The 18,045-nt window shown below is 35.8% G+C and overlaps 1 protein-coding gene across 1 annotated transcript; it reads left to right on the top strand.

The window, feature by feature from the left end:
* The first annotated feature begins 883 nt into the window (after nucleotides 1-883).
* Nucleotides 884-15,700, top strand: LOC132267295 (probable serine/threonine-protein kinase At1g54610). The gene is made up of 7 exons (XM_059768430.1): nucleotides 884-1,762; nucleotides 2,371-2,655; nucleotides 9,976-10,293; nucleotides 10,752-10,973; nucleotides 11,955-12,049; nucleotides 13,869-13,977; nucleotides 15,007-15,700. The coding sequence occupies exons 1-7, from the start codon at nucleotides 1,358-1,360 to the stop codon at nucleotides 15,349-15,351; spliced, it is 1,779 nt and encodes a 592-aa protein (XP_059624413.1). The 5' UTR covers nucleotides 884-1,357; the 3' UTR covers nucleotides 15,352-15,700.
* The last annotated feature ends 2,345 nt before the right edge of the window (nucleotides 15,701-18,045 follow it).

The raw sequence follows: 18,045 nt of genomic DNA, 5'->3' as shown, positions 1-18,045 counted from the left end.
TTTTCAAAACCCATAAAGAAGAACTTTTATCACGCATATAACTAAATTAGAAGAAAAAAAAATAGATAGGAAGAATAATGTTTGTTCCAAAATTCGACAGAGACAATAATGTACTAATCATTAATTATTTTGTAGTTCTTGCTTGAGAGAGAGGTGATTTTGAGAGATGAAGAGGTTATTTTATTTTATTTTATTTTATGTTTTGGTAATTATCATTTATTATTATAATTAATAGTATTGGTAAATATTAAATTTGGAAATTAAAAATAAGAATAGTGGTTTTGTATTAAAATGAAATTATATAAGTGGGTTTGGAATGTGAACATTAGATTACTATAAAAAGTATAGATGAATTTTCTTACTCTATGGAAACAAGAGATCACTATAACTTATATATATATATATATAGACTTACAAAATAATAAACACTTCTATTATTAAGTTTAATTTTTTAAAGGCAAGATCAAAAGGTTCAAATGAGTAGTAAATAATTTATTTCATAAATCATATTTAATTTTCATAGATAAGTAAGCAAAAATGAGAACTTTATAAAATTTTGGGAGGTCAACTTTTATATTCTTATACAAAATTATTAATAATAACCATAAATAATTACTGTTTCAACTTTAATTTTTTTATACAAAATTATTATTAATAACCATGAATAATTACTGTTAATAGAATTCTGAAAAATATTTGCGGGGGCCAAATTCAATATTTTATACAAAATTACAATTAATAATAACTATACATTAGTACTACTAATAAATTTTTTTATTTTATTAAAGGTTTTTATTATGGAATGGGAACCAGAATCAGACTCCAATAGATTTTTTGTGCTAACCCTAGAAAGAACCGTACCCTTGCAGTGGGTGGGCACGGAAGTATGAGTGAGGGAGTCCTACCCGCCAAAACTAAAACTGGCGTTAGGGGCTAACTTCCAAATAAATAAATCCCTCTGTCCAAACAATACAAAGACTTCCTCTTGAGAAAACAGCCCCAGCTCATTGATAATGGATACCACCTTTCCTCAATCTTTTCTCCTTCCTTGCGGCGGAGATAGCGGAGCCCTGACAATGACAACCCCCCTCTCTCTCTCATATCTGTATCTATATTTATATATATATATAGCATTAATTCCTCACTCATGCCGTCCAAAGGACGGCCACATCACCTGTCTTCTTGTTCTTCTTTTTTCCACACATGATTACATTTCAATCAAAATGCCCAATTCACTACTAGTACGAGTAGTACTATCATCTGACCATTCTCTCAATGATATGTTACCTTGCTGTCATCCACACTTGAATTCCCTGCAAAACGTTAAGAACATTCATAGATTGGCTGCAGTGAATCAATGGGGTGTGTTCACGGTAAGGGAGCGACCTACACGCCGCCTCGGGGGCTTGAGAAACTGAAATTGGATAATGGGTATGTTAAAGGAAGTAGTGGAGGGAGACCCATTGGCCATAAGCAGCCTGAGAGGGATTCCGGCAAGTTATCTCGGCGCGAAGGGGATAATAATGATGTGGGTGGTGGTGGTGGTGGTGGTGGTGGTGGTGATGGTGGAGAGAAGAAGATTGATAGAGAAGGAGAGAGGGAAAGTAAAGGTGGGAATTTCTCGCGAAGGATTGGGATGAAGAAAATTGGTGCAGATGAGCTGGTTGATGGGTGGCCTAAATGGCTAGTTGATAACATCCCTAAAGAGGTTTTAGCTGGTTTGGTTCCAAAGAGTGCTGATTCATATGATAAGCTTGCTAAGGTATGTATGAAAAATATGCCCTCTTTATTTATATATATGTTTGTGTGTGTCAGTTTGTGTGTGTGCATTTTTTTTTGGAGGATTAGCCATATACATGAAATTGGTTTATTCCAATTGCAGTGCTTTCTCTGGCTTTATTGACAACCTTTTTCCAAAATTTGTTTGTTTCCTTTCTTTTATGAGATTTTTAATTCAACAAAAAGATGGGCAGAAGGTGTTTACACACTTACTTCATTGTGGGGAAGGATGTCATTGTTGTAGTTTTCATTGTTCATATCTATTCTTGTTTTGTGTGTGGTGCCCAAGGAATTGATTTTCCCTGAAACAAAGTATGTATGATTCTATTTTTCCCTTCAAAAATTAACATGCTTCATAAAATTTGGTAAATTTAATCAATTTTTCCTTTGTATAAAGATAAACTGAGACTACTTATATATAAATATTATATCAAATTTTATTTATAACTAGCATATTTAAGTATGATTTAGTACCTGATCTTAGGAAAATCGTAGTCTAAGGAATTTATGTTCATTGCTTTTGTGTTTTGTTGGGTTTATTTCTCTGAGGAAGTGATACATTTGAATTGGCTATGGTGTTGTGTTTTGCAGGTTGGTCAGGGAACATATAGCAATGTGTATAAAGCTCGAGACAAAGACACCGGAAAAATTGTTGCCTTAAAGAAGGTTCGGTTTGACACATCAGAGCCCGAAAGTGTGAAATTTATGGCAAGAGAGATTGTCATACTACGGCAGCTAGATCATCCCAATATCATTAAACTTGAAGGACTTGCCACCTCAAGAATGCAATATAGTCTTTATTTGGTTTTCGATTTCATGCTGTCAGACTTGACCAGAGTCATCTGTCGTCCAGACGGGAGGCTTACTGAACCGCAGGTTGGATTGTCTTCTCTGTGCACTATTGAAGTATATTTTTTCCAGCAGCAATTAGCTTTATTTTAAAATTTGATAGCCCAAAATTGCTCAAGATAAATTGCATTTTAAAAGTCTAAAAATGAAAGTGTTAGGTCAATAGGACTTAGGTTGGCATATTTCGTGAATCTAAACTATAGATTGTAATTTTATTTTTAATTTTTAGTTCTGTTAGAATTTTAAAATTAGTTTTTGTTAGTTACCCCTTGGTCATGGTCGAAGAAGGAATTCAAGCTTAAATTAGGTAAAAGCATAATCTTCTACACCAAGGGTATAACGGTAAATCGACACTTCTATGCATTTAGGGTTCATGCATTCATAAATCAGGGTTTTTAGATGTCATGATTTATTTGAAAAATCCTAACTGATAATAGGTGTTTTGGAAACTACCTTTTCTTTTTTATTTATTTATTTATTATTATTTTTATTACTAGTAGTTTGTTAGTATAGACCATCGAGGTCTATTGGAGTCATGTCGATCAATAGACATGTCTCTTCATCATCGAACCGTTCGAGATAGTGTTTTCCCATTTTTCCTTTTCAGCTTTAAACACTAAAAATGCTACTCTATAAAACATTGATTTGTCCTATAAATACACTACCATAGAGTAAATATTATACATAGAGAATATGCAGAGACATTTTTTGAAAGCTTTTGAGCAAAATTTGATTGCATTCATAATTTTTCTTTTAGCATTCATCAATTGCATTAGTTTGGTAAGTGTTACATGAGTGTATTGACATCGTATTCACTTTGGAGCTGATTCCAGCGCGTTTAATACCAACAATCATTCAATTAAAGTGAGATTGGGGTGGACAACAGATTATTGAAGATTAAATCATTGGTTGGAGAAGTAGATTGTGTTAGGAGAGTTTGGTGCATCAATCAGTGTCAAGAGGTAACTAGGGGTTTTGGTTTTGGGTACCATTAACTATTGAATATTTAACGGAGGAATCAGTAGAGAAAATCCTCCAGTAATTGATGTTGTTTCCTATTATTGAAGATTTACTGCTAGTAGAGGAATCAATGGAGAAAATCCTCTTTGTTTCCAATTTTCTGTCTCTTTCCATTCTCATCATTTCTTCTCTATATAGAAGAGCCTCCACCACTGCATTGTGTATGAGTTGAGAGAGTATTATAAAAGTGATGTAGCCCTTTGGGCTCTTTGTGCCGTGGATGTAGGCTCTAGTGGCTGAACCACATAATATCTGTGTGTTTTACTTATTTCGCTTCTTTATTCACTTATATTTTGTTATTTACAACATGGTATTAGAGTCCAATTTCTCTTCCTAGGTTTGGACACCTATTTTGTGGAATTCCCTTAGCATCTCAAAGGTTGCTAAGGGTTTCTCGGGTGCTATTTGTGACTTGTTTGGGCTATCGGTGTGTTCGATAGCATTGTTCTTCGCCTTTGTCGTGTCTCCGGCAGTTTGTATTTACTTGTTTGAGCTGCCGGTGTGTTCGGTAGCATTATCTTCGCCTTTGCCATGTCTCTGGTTGTTTTTATTGACTTGTTTGGGCTGCCTGTCTGTTCGTTATGCAATCAGCTATGAAAGAAAGAAAATAATTCTGAAGAAGGGAAAACAAAATGCTAATTCAAGCTAGAAAAATAGCTTAAACACCCACCACTTAATCCCAAATAAAGGGAGAGGTAAAAGGCTGCTGTAGCAGGCTGATTATAACTTGGAACAACCCTTTTATAAGGCCCAAGGGATGCCCTAGCAAGGATTTAATCTTAACTCTTCTTATAAATATAATCTAACGACTACTATTTTGTCCAGCATAATAGGCACATGACTCATTAAATAGAAGCGAAATGACAAAAATATCCTAACTAAAGCTTAAGGCAAACATTAAACAGATAATTAAGACAAATTTATGACTTAACTAAATGAGTTAAACCCAATAAACAATGATGCCCCTATTAGTGCAATCTTAGTCTAGTCTTCTTAGGATCTTCAATTGTTTAAAGAAAGTCCTATTCCACTTGCAATGCATCAGTCCCTCCAGGTGAGAGAAAATTCGTCCTCGAGTTAGAAACAAATTTCCACCATCAATAAAAAATATGAGCATGGCGTTCCATCTCTTCTTTCTTCTTTTCCGAACTCGATTAAAATCCAATAATCTTCTTATACTAACAAATAACACATTGCATAATCATCATGAATTTTGCTGGATTTTCTTTGAAATTGAGTAGATTCGCAAAACTCGGTTCAACACGTATCCTGCAATAGAAGTTTAATTAACTTTAATTTTTCTTCCACCAATCACCTAGCAATTGTAGTGCGTTCCAAGAATTCACCACAAATCATATCATAAAAGTAAAACCATTTTTAGTACTCGAATCTTCAAACACCAACCAATGATCAGACTTATATTCTTGCAAAACTTTCGTTGATGAAAGATTAAACACTTCATTGTTGTCCATTGCTCTTATTACCGCCACATTCTCATAGCTTCCTTCTTTTTGAGATTCTTCTTTTGTAGCTTCCTTACCAAAGATCACTAATTGATCCCAATCCATGGATTCAATGTGTGGTTCTTCATAAAAAATTTGAGGCTTACTCCAGTCAACAAATTGTTCTATGGTTGTCGATGTTCTGAACAACCATGACTCATCAATTGTTGAATCATTCTCGGAATCATGATAGAAACTTTCCAACCGTGGCTCCTCATGATTGAGGAAAGTGTTCTCATTGGATTCGTCATCCTTATCATAAATAGCCTCTTCTTGTGGTTGTTCTTCTCCTCCTCCAAGATACCGTACAAATTCTGGATTTTTCACCTTAAAGCCACCATCCAACTCCTTTCTTCAAATGGAAGAGGTGCTGGATTTTATTAATCCTTTTTCAAAAAAAAAAAATATGGAAGAGGTGCTGGTCTGCGTGCTGCGTTTCCAGAAAAAGGATTAATAAAATCCTCTTCCAGATTGTCCTCCTCCTCAGATTCGACGCCATCTTGAGAAGGGGTTGGGGTGTGTGTAACGCACAGGGCTAAAGCTTCAATTTGACTTCTTAGATGTTCTATCACGGCAAGCACTTGTTGATCAACTGCTGCATTCTGATGAGGACGAACGGCTGGTCTGCGAAGCGGGTTTCTTCTTCTTGGTGGCATGTTGCAAAACCTAAGAGAGATATCCGATAACCCTACACAAAACCACCGGACCAGAACTAGCTCTGATGCCAACTAATGCAATCAGCTATGAAAGAGAGAAAATAAATCTGAAGAAGGGAAAACAAAGAGCTAATTCAAGCTAGAAAAATAGGTTAAACACCCACCACTCAATCCCAAATAAAGGGAGAGGTAAAAGGCTTCTGTAGCAGGCTGATTATATTGAAAATACGTCAAAAGCTGCTGAATACAACTTGGAACAACCCTTTTATAAGCCCAAGGGATGCCCTAGCAAAGATTTAATCCTAACCCTTCTTATAAATATAATCTAACGGCTACTATTTTGTCCAGCATAATAAAAGATGTCAAAATTGACAAAACAACCTTAAAGTGGTCACATGACTCACTTAATACTTTAATAGGCACATGACTCATTAAATAGAAGCGAAATGACAAAAATATCCCAACTAAAGCTTTAGGAAAACATTAAACAGATAATTAAGACAAATTTACAACTTAACTAAATGACTTAAACCCAATAAACAATGATGCCCCTATTAGTGCGATCTCAGTCTAGTCTTCTTAGGATCTTCAACTGTTTGAAGAAAGTGTTGTCAGGGGCTTATTTGTTATTACTTATATTGGGGCTTATGTGTAATTTCTAAAACTTATTAGTATAAATAGAATGTGATGGAAGGATGGAAGTATTCTTTCATTCTTTCTCTCTTTTATTCTTTCTCTCTTTTCCCGTCTGTCTCTCTTTTTCTCTCATCCTCTTTCTTCTCTTTTTCTTTTTCTTTTTCTTCTTATACTTTACTCTTGATTTGATTATATCTTAAAGTCAACAGAAAGTCCTATTCCATTTGCACTACATTAGTTCGGTAGCATTGTTCTTCGCCTTTGCCGTGTCTCTGGCAGTTTTTGTTGACTTGTTTGGGATGCCGGTGTGTTCGGCATTATTCATCGCCTTCTCTCTTCTCTCTTCATCATTTGCACTTGCTGCTACTCATCATCTTAATGGTAAGTTGGGCATTCATGCTCTAACTTAAGGGGAATTATTGAAGATTTAACGGAGGAATCAGTGGAGGAAAATCCTCCTGATGTTGTTTCCTATTATTGGAGAATTACTATTACTAGAAGAATCAGTAGAGAAAAATCCTCTTTGTTTTCTATTTTCTATCGCTTTCCATTCTCATCATTTCTTCTTCTATATAGAAGAGCCTCCACCATTGTATTGTGTATGATTTGAGAAAGTATTATAAAAGTGATGTAGCCCTTTGGGTTCTTTGTGCCGTGGATGTAGGCCCTAGTTAACGTAGCGGAAATAATAAAAACAGAATTAAAACCCCCGAATCCAAAAGAAATATACTCACAAGTGAGAAAATTTGAAATTGTATAGATAATTGTCTGCATACAAACTTATATCTCTTGCCTTTATATAGGCAAGTCAAAAAAAAAAAAATAAACCACACCACTTATTAAAATAAGGACACTTATTACACTCCATAAAATATTACTAAAGGGGAATCCAAAGAGGTATCTGCTTAGATTTCGGTGGAGCATAATCCTCATTAAATCTTGTAATGGAGAATAATTCTTCAATCAAGCTGTCTATTGTTGGCAACTACACCAATCTTGTTGCTTATTTTCAACTTTTCCTTTTTCTATTGTTGACTTTTCCTTATTTCCTTTTCTTCTATACTTGTATATCTCTCCTTACCTTTTTAGCCTCCCTGATTTGCAGTGATCCTGTATGCTCATATACTCGTGAGCCAGTAGTTCTACATCACTAGTGGTTGAACCACATAATATCTGTCATTTTTTTCTTCACTTTTTTTTTTTTTTTTTGGATAACTGGCCCCCCCCCCCCCCCCCCCAAAAAAAAAATAACACACGGATTGGATAAGGCTTGGACTATGTCTGCGGTCATGGCCATTGCTCGCACCTAGGAGGAATCGAATTTGAGACCTGAAGCTTCATGAGGCTCCAGGGCCTAAGTCTTTTCCACTAGGCCAACCCCTTGGGGTTTCTTCACTTATATTTTGTTATTTACAACATTAACCTGGTGTCAAACTCTTTCTCATAGTTGATTTAGTCTTCCTGGACTAGTTCCCGTAGTTTTTTTTGGTTGCGTTTTTCACATAAGAATCTTGATGTCCTTATTCATTTTTCTTATTACTTTTATTTATTATTCTTAGAATGGATGACTGATTGGATTTCATTACTTAATTTCAATTTTAATTCAAAATTCAGGTAATTTAGTTCAGAATTTAAAAAGTTGTTCAAATTAGTTAAAATCAATACCTATTCACCTCCTCTAGGTAACTAGGGAATCTAGTGTTGGGAATTTTTAACTTAGTGTGAATCTCTTTCTCATAGTGGATTTGATTTTCTTAGACTATGTCCTGTCTTCCGGTTAGGTATTCCACTTAAAAATCTCGGTATCCTTATTCATGCTTTTAACTTTATTCTTCGAATGAATGATTGATTAGCATGATTGAATTAATCGATTTTATTCCTTAGTTTCAATTTGAATTTGAAATTCTAGTAATTTAAATTAAAAATCATAAAGTTGTTCAAATTAGTTAAAGAAACAATTAGGACCTGTTCTTTGCCAAGTAAGATACCAAATCTTGAACCATGGCCAAATGGTTGAAGTATAAATACAAGATTTCAAGGATTATGACCTATTCACCCAACCTCTAGGTCTAGGTCACAGACCTTGCGCTAACTTTATATTAGAGCCTAGGGTTCCAATCCTTACCCCATAAGAAAGAATTGAAAGAAAAGAAGAAGGAAGAATCAGGAGTATTAAATGAAATTTAATTGATAAAGAAGCTGTGGGGTCTTGTATCTCAAATTCCTAGTTTAATTAGGTTTTTATTTTAAAGTTGTATTTTATTAGGTAATTTCTTGTTAGACAAGTCTTGGGCTCTAAGAAATTGTAATCCTTATCCAACAAGGAATTGTGATTAGAACTCTATAATTAGATGCCTAGATTATGGATTGAGACTTATGAGGTTGAGAGAGGTACAGTCTCACGAGGGAGTTGATGGGTAGAGGTAGTTTGTGGGTTGGTAGGGTAGGAAAAACACCGAGGGTCACTAGTAACGAGGAGATAGATTTGTGGAGTGGTACATAGTAAAAAGGCATGTACGTGGTGTTGGTTTGTACTGTTGTAATATCTCTACGAATCATAGTGGAATCTCTTCTCATAGATAGATACCGAACCACTTTATATCTTGCGTTTGTGTGATTGCTTTTAATTGCTTTCATTGGATCTTCATGTTCCTTATGCTTTCGCTGACCCTAACAAATTGATATCAAAGCCGAAGGTGAAGGAGATCCAGAAAATACGAGGAACTTTGGAGGTTTGACTGATCGAGCAATGTGTAGTGTGGCAGTCACAGTTTTGCAGGAGGATTGTCTATATTAAAGGGCTGCAATAAATTGTCTTGATCAATGATGTGGGAAGCGATGATAGACCGGATGGAATTTGAGTCAAGGTAGTGATTGTTGGGACTTGTGTTTCTAATTCCTCGTATAATTAGGTATCTATTTTAAAGTGTATTTTATTAGGTAATTTATTTTTAGACAAGTCTTGGGCTCCAAGAAATTGTAATATTTGTCCAACAAGGAATTGGGTTTAGAGCTCTCTATAAATAGATGCCTAGGTTATGGGTTGAGACTAATGAGATTGAGAGAGCTGCAGTCCCTTGAAGGAGTTGATGGGTAGACGTAGTTTGTGGGTTTGTAGGGTAGGGAAAACACCAAGGTTCATTGGTAGCGAGGAGATAGACTTGTGGAGAGGTACATGGTAAAAATGCATGTACGTGGTGTTGGTACTCTACTGTTGTAATACATCCACAAATCATAGTGGAATCTCTTCTCATCCGTGGGTGTAGGTGGGTTTTGGCCAAACCACTTTATATCTTGTGTTTGCGTGTGATTGCTTTTAGTTGCTTTTGTTGGATCTGCATGTTCCTTATGCTTCCGCTGTTGCCAACAGAAGCATATGTTGTCATCATTGCTAACCTTGATTGTTAATGATTTGTGAACTGTTGAATAATGGACAAATTTGTCAAATAAGCAAACATAAGAAGAGGTTACACTTTAAGGATCTTTAGAATACATAGAATTTTGTGAAATTGATATTCTTTTACTGAATGCAGGTCAAGTGCTATATGCAGCAGCTGCTTTCAGGTCTCCAACACTGCCATGCAAGGGGAATTTTACATAGGGACATAAAAGGATCCAACTTGCTGATAGACAATAGTGGGATGTTAAAGATAGCAGATTTTGGGCTTGCAAATTATTTTCAGCCTAAACAAAAACGCCCTCTCACAAGCCGAGTTGTAACACTCTGGTATAGAGCTCCAGAGCTGCTTTTAGGTTCTACAGATTATGGAGTTGGTATTGATCTTTGGAGTGCGGGATGCCTTCTGGCTGAGATGTTTATGGGAAGGCCAATTATGCCTGGTAGGACAGAGGTAAAACTCTTTTGGTACTAAATGCTGTTTAGACACGAATAACAAAGATTTCATTACTGTTACTTTAACAACATTTGGAATGACTACAATTTTTATTGCCAAAAAAAAAGAGGGTATATTTTGTTACCTTGTGGTTTTTAAAAAGTACTCCTTCTCCAAGCCAAATATACAAAAATCATTGAGCTTGATTTTTTTGGTAAGTGCTTGATATTGATTTATAAACATACTCTCTTTAATGACATCGAATTTTGTTCCTTCATATGTATAAAAAGAAAGAAATGAAAACACCTCTTGCATCCTGAGCATCAGTGTGCAATATTTTGGAAAACAAAATGTCATAATATACATATATATTTTTGCATTCCAAAACTGTTCTTTCGGCTTCTGTTAGGATATGCATGCAGTGACATATAGTGGCGGTTTACTAAGTTTATAAGCTCTTTTTCTTTTCCTTTCAGGTTGAGCAACTTCATAGGATTTTCAAACTTTGTGGTTCACCCTCAGAGGATTACTGGAAAAAAATGAAGCCACCAACAACCTTCCGACCACCACAACAGTATAAACCCAGTTTTCAAGAAGCCTTTACAAATTTTCCTTCCTCTTCATTTGGTCTCTTGACCACACTTCTAGCTCTGGACCCAGCATATCGTGGCACTGCTGCTTCTGCTCTCCAAACTGATGTGAGTTCAAACGGGAACTACTTTTTATTAATAGTTAGTGCTACGTTAAACATTTAGAAAGGGTCAAAAGATATGAAATTTAGAATTTCTGGTGCCTGCTTACATAATAAATCTAATCTTTTTAGAGAAACCAATGGTTGCATGAACAATGTTTTTTCAGGGGGAAATAAAAAAGAGAGAAGAAGAGAAGGCAAAGAAAGCAACACACTAAAATTCATATATACAACCGAAGTGAACTTCATTATCAATTTAAATGTAGTGTAACCAAATGGGCATTAGCCCAGCTGGTACAAACCCACCTGCCCAAAGGAGAGAGGTTGGGGGTTCGAGCCTCAGTGGTCAGTGGAGGCATGGGTGTGTGAGTTTGCTTACCCTTCCCAAAAAAAGAAAAAATTTAAATAGTAGTATCCCTTTAGATCCAGATACACAGACTTTTCATCTTTAGATCGTTATTTATGTCTTCCCTAGTTTGGTCTATGTCTAACTCACAGGTATATTTCAGTCATTAATTTTTCATCAGTAAGAAATACGTGTGTGTGTGTATATATAGAGAGGGGTAAATCTAACATGATACTGTGATTTCTCAGACTAGAAATATTAGTAGTTGTGAAACCAACATAAAGGACATTGTCAGCTTCTCAATGTGTCGTAGTTCTATCTGTTCATTGTAATGTCAGTCAACTGGTGTTTCAAGGAAATCCCAAGATGACAGACTTTAGTGCCTTTTTGTCTCTCAAACTTAGCAGAAGTTCAGACCAATATCTTACATAAACGCTGTGTAGGTAAAAAAAATATAAACCTTTCAATTGAACTATGACGGGTTCAAAAGTTGAATTTATCTAACAAATAATTTATAAAACTGCATATAATGTAAAATCGTGTTAAAGAAGTTTTCTTCTCATCTCTTTTGTTTTCTTATTTCTATCCCATTTATATGCTATGTGTTTTGTTATAATTCTAAGTAACTCTTCCTGCTTACAGTTCTTTATTTCAAGTCCATTAGCGTGCGACCTTTCTGGTCTACCTGCAATGAACAAAGAGGAGGATGATCCAACTCAAATGAATGACCGTAAGAAGTATGTTGTCTTCAGAATGTGGTTTCATTTTCAATCAAAAGTTGATAAGTAGTACTATTTCATGATCATAAAGATATTACTCTGTTTAGTTGTCAAGAGACTGAAGATAAAGTTTAGAACACTACATTTTGTTCTACAAGAATGCAAAATCCACTTAATTGTAAATCTAGAGTAAAGCAAAATGCACAACCTTTTATCCAGTTCAACACATATATGACATAGCACGGAAATAGGTCCCAAGTCCATTTACTTCTCCCTTGTATTCTCGATAACTAGAGAATAATTTACTAGATATGATTTGTGGGTGTGAAAAATAGTATGACTGGTAAGACGTCTATTGGGATCTAGTTTGTTTTTTATTTTTTTTTGATAAGTAAAAATAACATAAAAAAAAAAAAAAGGCGTTCAAGAGGGGAACGCGTCCCAATTACAAAAGTGGAACCGGAACTAAGGCCCCAAAGTATCCAAAAAAGTAATTAAATCATATGAAGAAGAACAAAAGCTCCTCTTCACATAATTGAAGAGAGAACGAAGAATGTAAAGTTTGACCGTTTCCGTAGGCAACTCTTTTCCTTCGAACATTCTGCTGTTTCTCTCCTTCCAAATGCACCACCATACGCAATGTGGTACAATTCTCCAGAAATCGCGAATGTCTCTTCTCACTCGACAACCTCTCCAAACATGAATCAATTCCTTAGTAGATCGTGGCATAACCCAACACATGCCAAACAACCCAACAATAAGATTCCAACAATCAATTGCCATAGGGCAATGCAAAAGGAGGTGATTAACGGACTCCTCATCATCGTTGCATAGACAACAGCGATTAACTATACAATTGCCCCTTTTCCTCAAATTATCAATTGTCAGAATCTTTCCCCACACAGCAGTCCAAACAAAGAAAGCCACCCTAGTTGGAGTCATAGACCGCCAAATAGTTTTCCACGGGAAGTCTCGATTAACAAAATTTGACAAACATAAGAACAAAGATCTAACTTCGAAACGACCATGAGAAGAGGGAACCCAACTTAAAACATCATTACCTCTGCCAACGCCCTCCTGTCGATACAGAAGATCCAAAAAAACACATACCTCGTCCATCTCCCAATCCTGAAAAGAGCGCCGAAAATGCACATCCCATATAATCCCACTGCTATCAAGCCGATAGCAGTCGACTATGTAGGCGTGTTTATTAATAGCAATACTATATAATCTTGGAAAGTACGAGAAAGTGACTGATCCCCACACCAGAGATCTTCCCAAAACCGAATGCAACGTCCGTCATGGAGTTTGTGAATTTGAAACTTTTTGTATAGTGACAAAAAATGCAAGTAGAGAATGATTAGGATGTAAGGTCATTTGTTTTCTAAGAAACCTAAACATTAACAATGCAGATATAAATTCTCAACTCTGAAGTTTTTTAGTAAAATCATGATGATAAGATACTAGGAAAAATGATATTGTACGAATGCCTTAACAAAGGTGTCTTTTGGTGTTCCATGGCAATTGAATTGATCCATCGCGATGTCCATGGTGTTTGAAGGAAAATTTAATTCTCTAAGTGGAGCCATTATGAAAATGACGCCTTAGGCAAATGACAGTGAAAACTTTGAGCCTTAGAAGAAAGAAATGTAATGGAATTCTGTAGGCTAATACTTTGAACAATGTCAAGTACAACAAAAATATTATTTATATACCTCTGGAATCAAAATGGTCTAGTTTTAGTGATTTGTAAAACTCAGTTAAGGGGAGAAATTTCCACGGGATGTGCAGATGCATTGTTATTGAATTAGCTGATTCGCCTTTTTCTGTCTCATAGGAGAAGGACTTTAAAAACAAAGGAACGGTCTCAAAAAACTCGTGAACATCATGAAAGAAAGGACTCAGCTACTGAACAAGCGAAAGATGCTTCTACATCAATGAAAGAGGTAAACCACAACTTGAATTTTCTGAGTTGCATAAAGCAATGCACTTCATACGAAAGTACTTTTATTTTAGTTGGGTTCACTATGGTTGCAAGTTTATGAAACAATCTGGTTTTTGATTGGATGATGGTGTCTTTTGCTTATATTCAGAAAAAACTTTGAGATTTAATCATTGCAATATAAATGTAATACATTTTACAACAAATTTTTAGTCAAGTTCCTAGATGATGATAAACGTCATAATTTTAAGCATTTTGGAGTTGCAGCGATCTCATAAAACAGCAAGTAGCCTTTCATTTTTTTTTTTTTTTAGAAAAACTCAAAAAGGCTATTATTAAGATTAGAAGAGAACCATTTATGTGACATTACACTTTCATCTTCACTTAAAGCGCTTCTTCAGGTATTTGTAGGCCCTGTGTACTTTGAAGTAATTATTCGTCAAACTATCTGCTTCAAATATACTAATGCTCCATGGATGGAAGGTTGGTTGGATGGAAGGGAAAGAAATAGAAGCTATTGATATTTTACTAATATACCTTTAAATATGTAAATTAATACATTAAAATGAGGTAAGGACGTCTTTCAAATTTATCTAACAAATTTTTATTTTCCTATCTCTTCTTCCTCCCACTTTTGAATGGAAGCAAAATGGTGAGCCAAGAGGGATGACTCATCCCTCCATCCTCTTTTCCCTCCTCCTCTCATCCTCCCTCTTACCAGATGAAGCATAAATGTTATCTTCCATGGTCAACTTTACATATAAATTTGTGGGTCATTTTCCAGATTGGGGGTCATTTTATAACAATATTGCTATTATCCTTGAAAGTGATTCCAAATATACTTCAACTAATCACTGCTGCTGATAAGTACTGTGTCCAGATTGATCATAATTATATCTATGTATTTTGAACAATGCTGAATTCAGTGACACCTACCCTTTTTTCCCTTCTTTTTTATAAAGATTGTATCTTATTATATGTTCTAGTAGAAAATATAGCTCATAGATATATTTTTCTCCCCTTCTTTTGGTAGGAGAAGAATGAAGAGCTAAACTTGCACAGCCAAGAGTTGGGTCACAGTGCAAGCAGCACTGCCTCCAGTAGAAAACCAAGCAGGAATGAGGAAAGCACACCTCCCACCCCATCCCCAGCTTTTCATTCTAACCGAAACCGATCTGCAAGAACCGAGGCACATCCAAATGCTTCAAAGAACATCAAGAACTTCCCCATCTTACTGGCCTCTATAAGAGATACTACAAGCCACATCAACATGAATGAGAACAGATTGACTCTCAACCGGAGGTCCGTCTCCACCGTTGATTTCCGAAAACTTGATCTGGAAAAGATATCAAAACTCTTTGGATTGGAAGACAACTAGTCCATGTCAAATGGTGCCCCATTTTGCTCTGGCATTTCATGCTTCATGAGTTGCATCTCTTTGTGTCACTCTTTCACTACTTCAATAAACAGAGCTATATATAAATAAAGGAATCAGTTTTGTCACAGTATTGGGTTGGTGTTGCTTGACACTGATCTGGCTAGTTTTCTCATGAAAGTTCCTGCAGAAACTTATCAGATTATTTTATACAGTTTTATATAATTATCTCTATAGGTAGTTGGTTCTGGTATAGCTCTGCTCACTAAACACTCACTAAACAATAGGATGGCCCAAGGGTATTTTTTTAAGTGAGTTCTTTATAAATTCAATCTTATAATGGAACCTTGAGTTTGACATTACTAGTTGAAGTAGTTGGTGGCTGGTGACATGACTGCACAATGTTTTTGCCTCGTGTGCTTGTCTGTATGCACAACCGAGCATCTAGTTTCAATGTATAGTATATGCTATTTCCGTCATTGCAGGATTTGAGAAGGGGTACACAAACTTACTTCCGTATTATCCCAATGAGAGTTCAATCCCCATTGGGACAATACCCGATTCGTGCACTTCTTAACTATGAAACACACAAACAGATGGTGCTTAATTGGAAAGTTTAGTATTTGTTAAATCAATAATGCCAACATGATATTGGTTTAATTTTCTGAAAATAGTTTTCTATTTTTATCGGACAGAAAACTAAAGGACAGTATAAAAATTTGTTTTGTTGACAAACTTGGGATTAATTTCTCTCCTGTCATCCAGAGTAAAGATAGCACTAATAATTATTTTCTTGTAACCAAACTATGAACAGGGTTTATTTATCACAATCAAAAGGAGGCTAAGAAGTTAAAGCCAAAACCAGTGTACAAATTCAACACCAAAACATATAAGTTTAATATCAAAAACACACTTGACAGGCCCTCTTATCATCCAACAACACATAAGACATGTACGCATCAGGAGGAATCATAGTAGGTATCAGTGAACTTGCTCTTGATCCACTTGAAGCTGTTCCTAAATGATGATTTGAGCTTACCTTCCATGGCATACATGTTATAGGATGCCACCCTCTTCCTCCTCTTGACCTCCGGGTTGTCGTTGGGACCGTTGAAACTGTACGATTTGGTTCGGTCCTCGAAATCTAGCCGTACTTCTGCGTAGGAAAATGAGTGATCTGGAAATGATCTGCTCTTCTCCATCACCGGAAGCTCAGTGAAGACGTAGTAGCATTGCAATCTACTTTCTCTTTAAATAAAGGAAGCAAGCCAAACAAAAAAAAAGAAAAGAAAAAATGGAGGTCTCTAGTAGTATTGGTGCATTCCATGCAAGACATTGTGCACATTAGTGCGGTCTTCATGGGCCCTAGATGTGAAATAAATTTGATGATAAAAGATTTGAATCAAGATCTTTGTGCGTCATGAATTAGTTTCGTGAGGCCATTCTCAATCCTCCCAACCATTGAATTGGTCGAAAGATTTATCATTTTTTATTCCAATTCAATGACTCAAGACACTTTTATTATGGTATGTGGTATAATGGTGAAAAAAAAAGAAAAGAAAGAAACTATACATATTTTTATGGAATGTATTAAGACAATAAAGCATATAACTAAAATAGTGTTGCGTGATTAACCTTCTATAATTCTTTTCTCTTTTAATCACTGACTCTTAACGTATGCTTTAGGTATTTTTTGATACAAATTGTAAACTCATGATCGAACCTTTTATAATTCTTTTTTCTTTTAATCACTGACTCTTAACGTTATGCTTTAAGTATTTTCTGGTACAAATTGTAAACTAAGACATATATTCGAATAATTGCACATATTAAATGGTTATTTTTGCTTGCCAAGGATCACTACGTTTGAAAGATCCCTAGTTTCCCACCCCAAAAAAAAAAAAAAAAAAAAACCACCTTGTGTTTTTGGAATTACACAAATGGTCCCCTTGTTCCCCCAACATTGTTCAGCCTCTGCACACGCGGGTCACGTGATTTGAGTGAGATGGCATGTTGTGATTGGCTCACACGTGTGTTGTTCCCAATTCAATGGGCCTCCTTCTCTTTTCTCTCATTATGAATAGTAAGAGAAATGGATAGATACGGTGGTTGAAGCAGTTGGGAGAATGGCAGTCGTGACAATTCAGATGGGTTTTAAATCCATTGAGGCAGACCACACTAAGTTAGGTCACACACAGATGGTGGAGCCCACCACAGTTGAGTTTTAAGTGGTGATAACCACTGTGTGCAATGTGTGTGGGCTTTGGAATGGACAACTTTCTATGGAGGAGTGCTACTGCTACCACCACTTTATGCAAAGCTAATGCGGCCGTCTTCTCATTTAATCTGTGGGCCTTTTCTGTCTCATACTTACTGGTGACAAGGAACATTTTTAAAACTAAAGTATCTTACTAGTGTTTGATCACATAGATAACCCATCAAATGAAACATCACTTTCCCACCCCTATACTAATATCACACACACGCGCGTGTGGAGCTTGTTCACGCGTGTACCCGTGATAGAGTGGATCTAAATCCTCTCATACAAAACAGTAAAACCCATCCCTCCGATAAGTGATACAAATTAAGTAAATATTGTGATGCAAGGCTAAACTTTACGACATTTGTCTAACGTACATCACTGGCCGGAAGAGATATGATACTGTTTGGCATGAAATGATTTTAGCTCCGATCAAA

The sequence above is a fragment of the Cornus florida genome, unplaced genomic scaffold, assembly GCF_030987335.1.
Source record: "Cornus florida cultivar Cherokee Brave unplaced genomic scaffold, ASM3098733v1 CherokeeBrave_3.0.0_Hap2_Chr07, whole genome shotgun sequence".
In the NCBI taxonomy this organism is placed as follows: domain Eukaryota; kingdom Viridiplantae; phylum Streptophyta; class Magnoliopsida; order Cornales; family Cornaceae; genus Cornus; species Cornus florida.
This window is presented reverse-complemented; position numbering and strand designations above follow the sequence as displayed.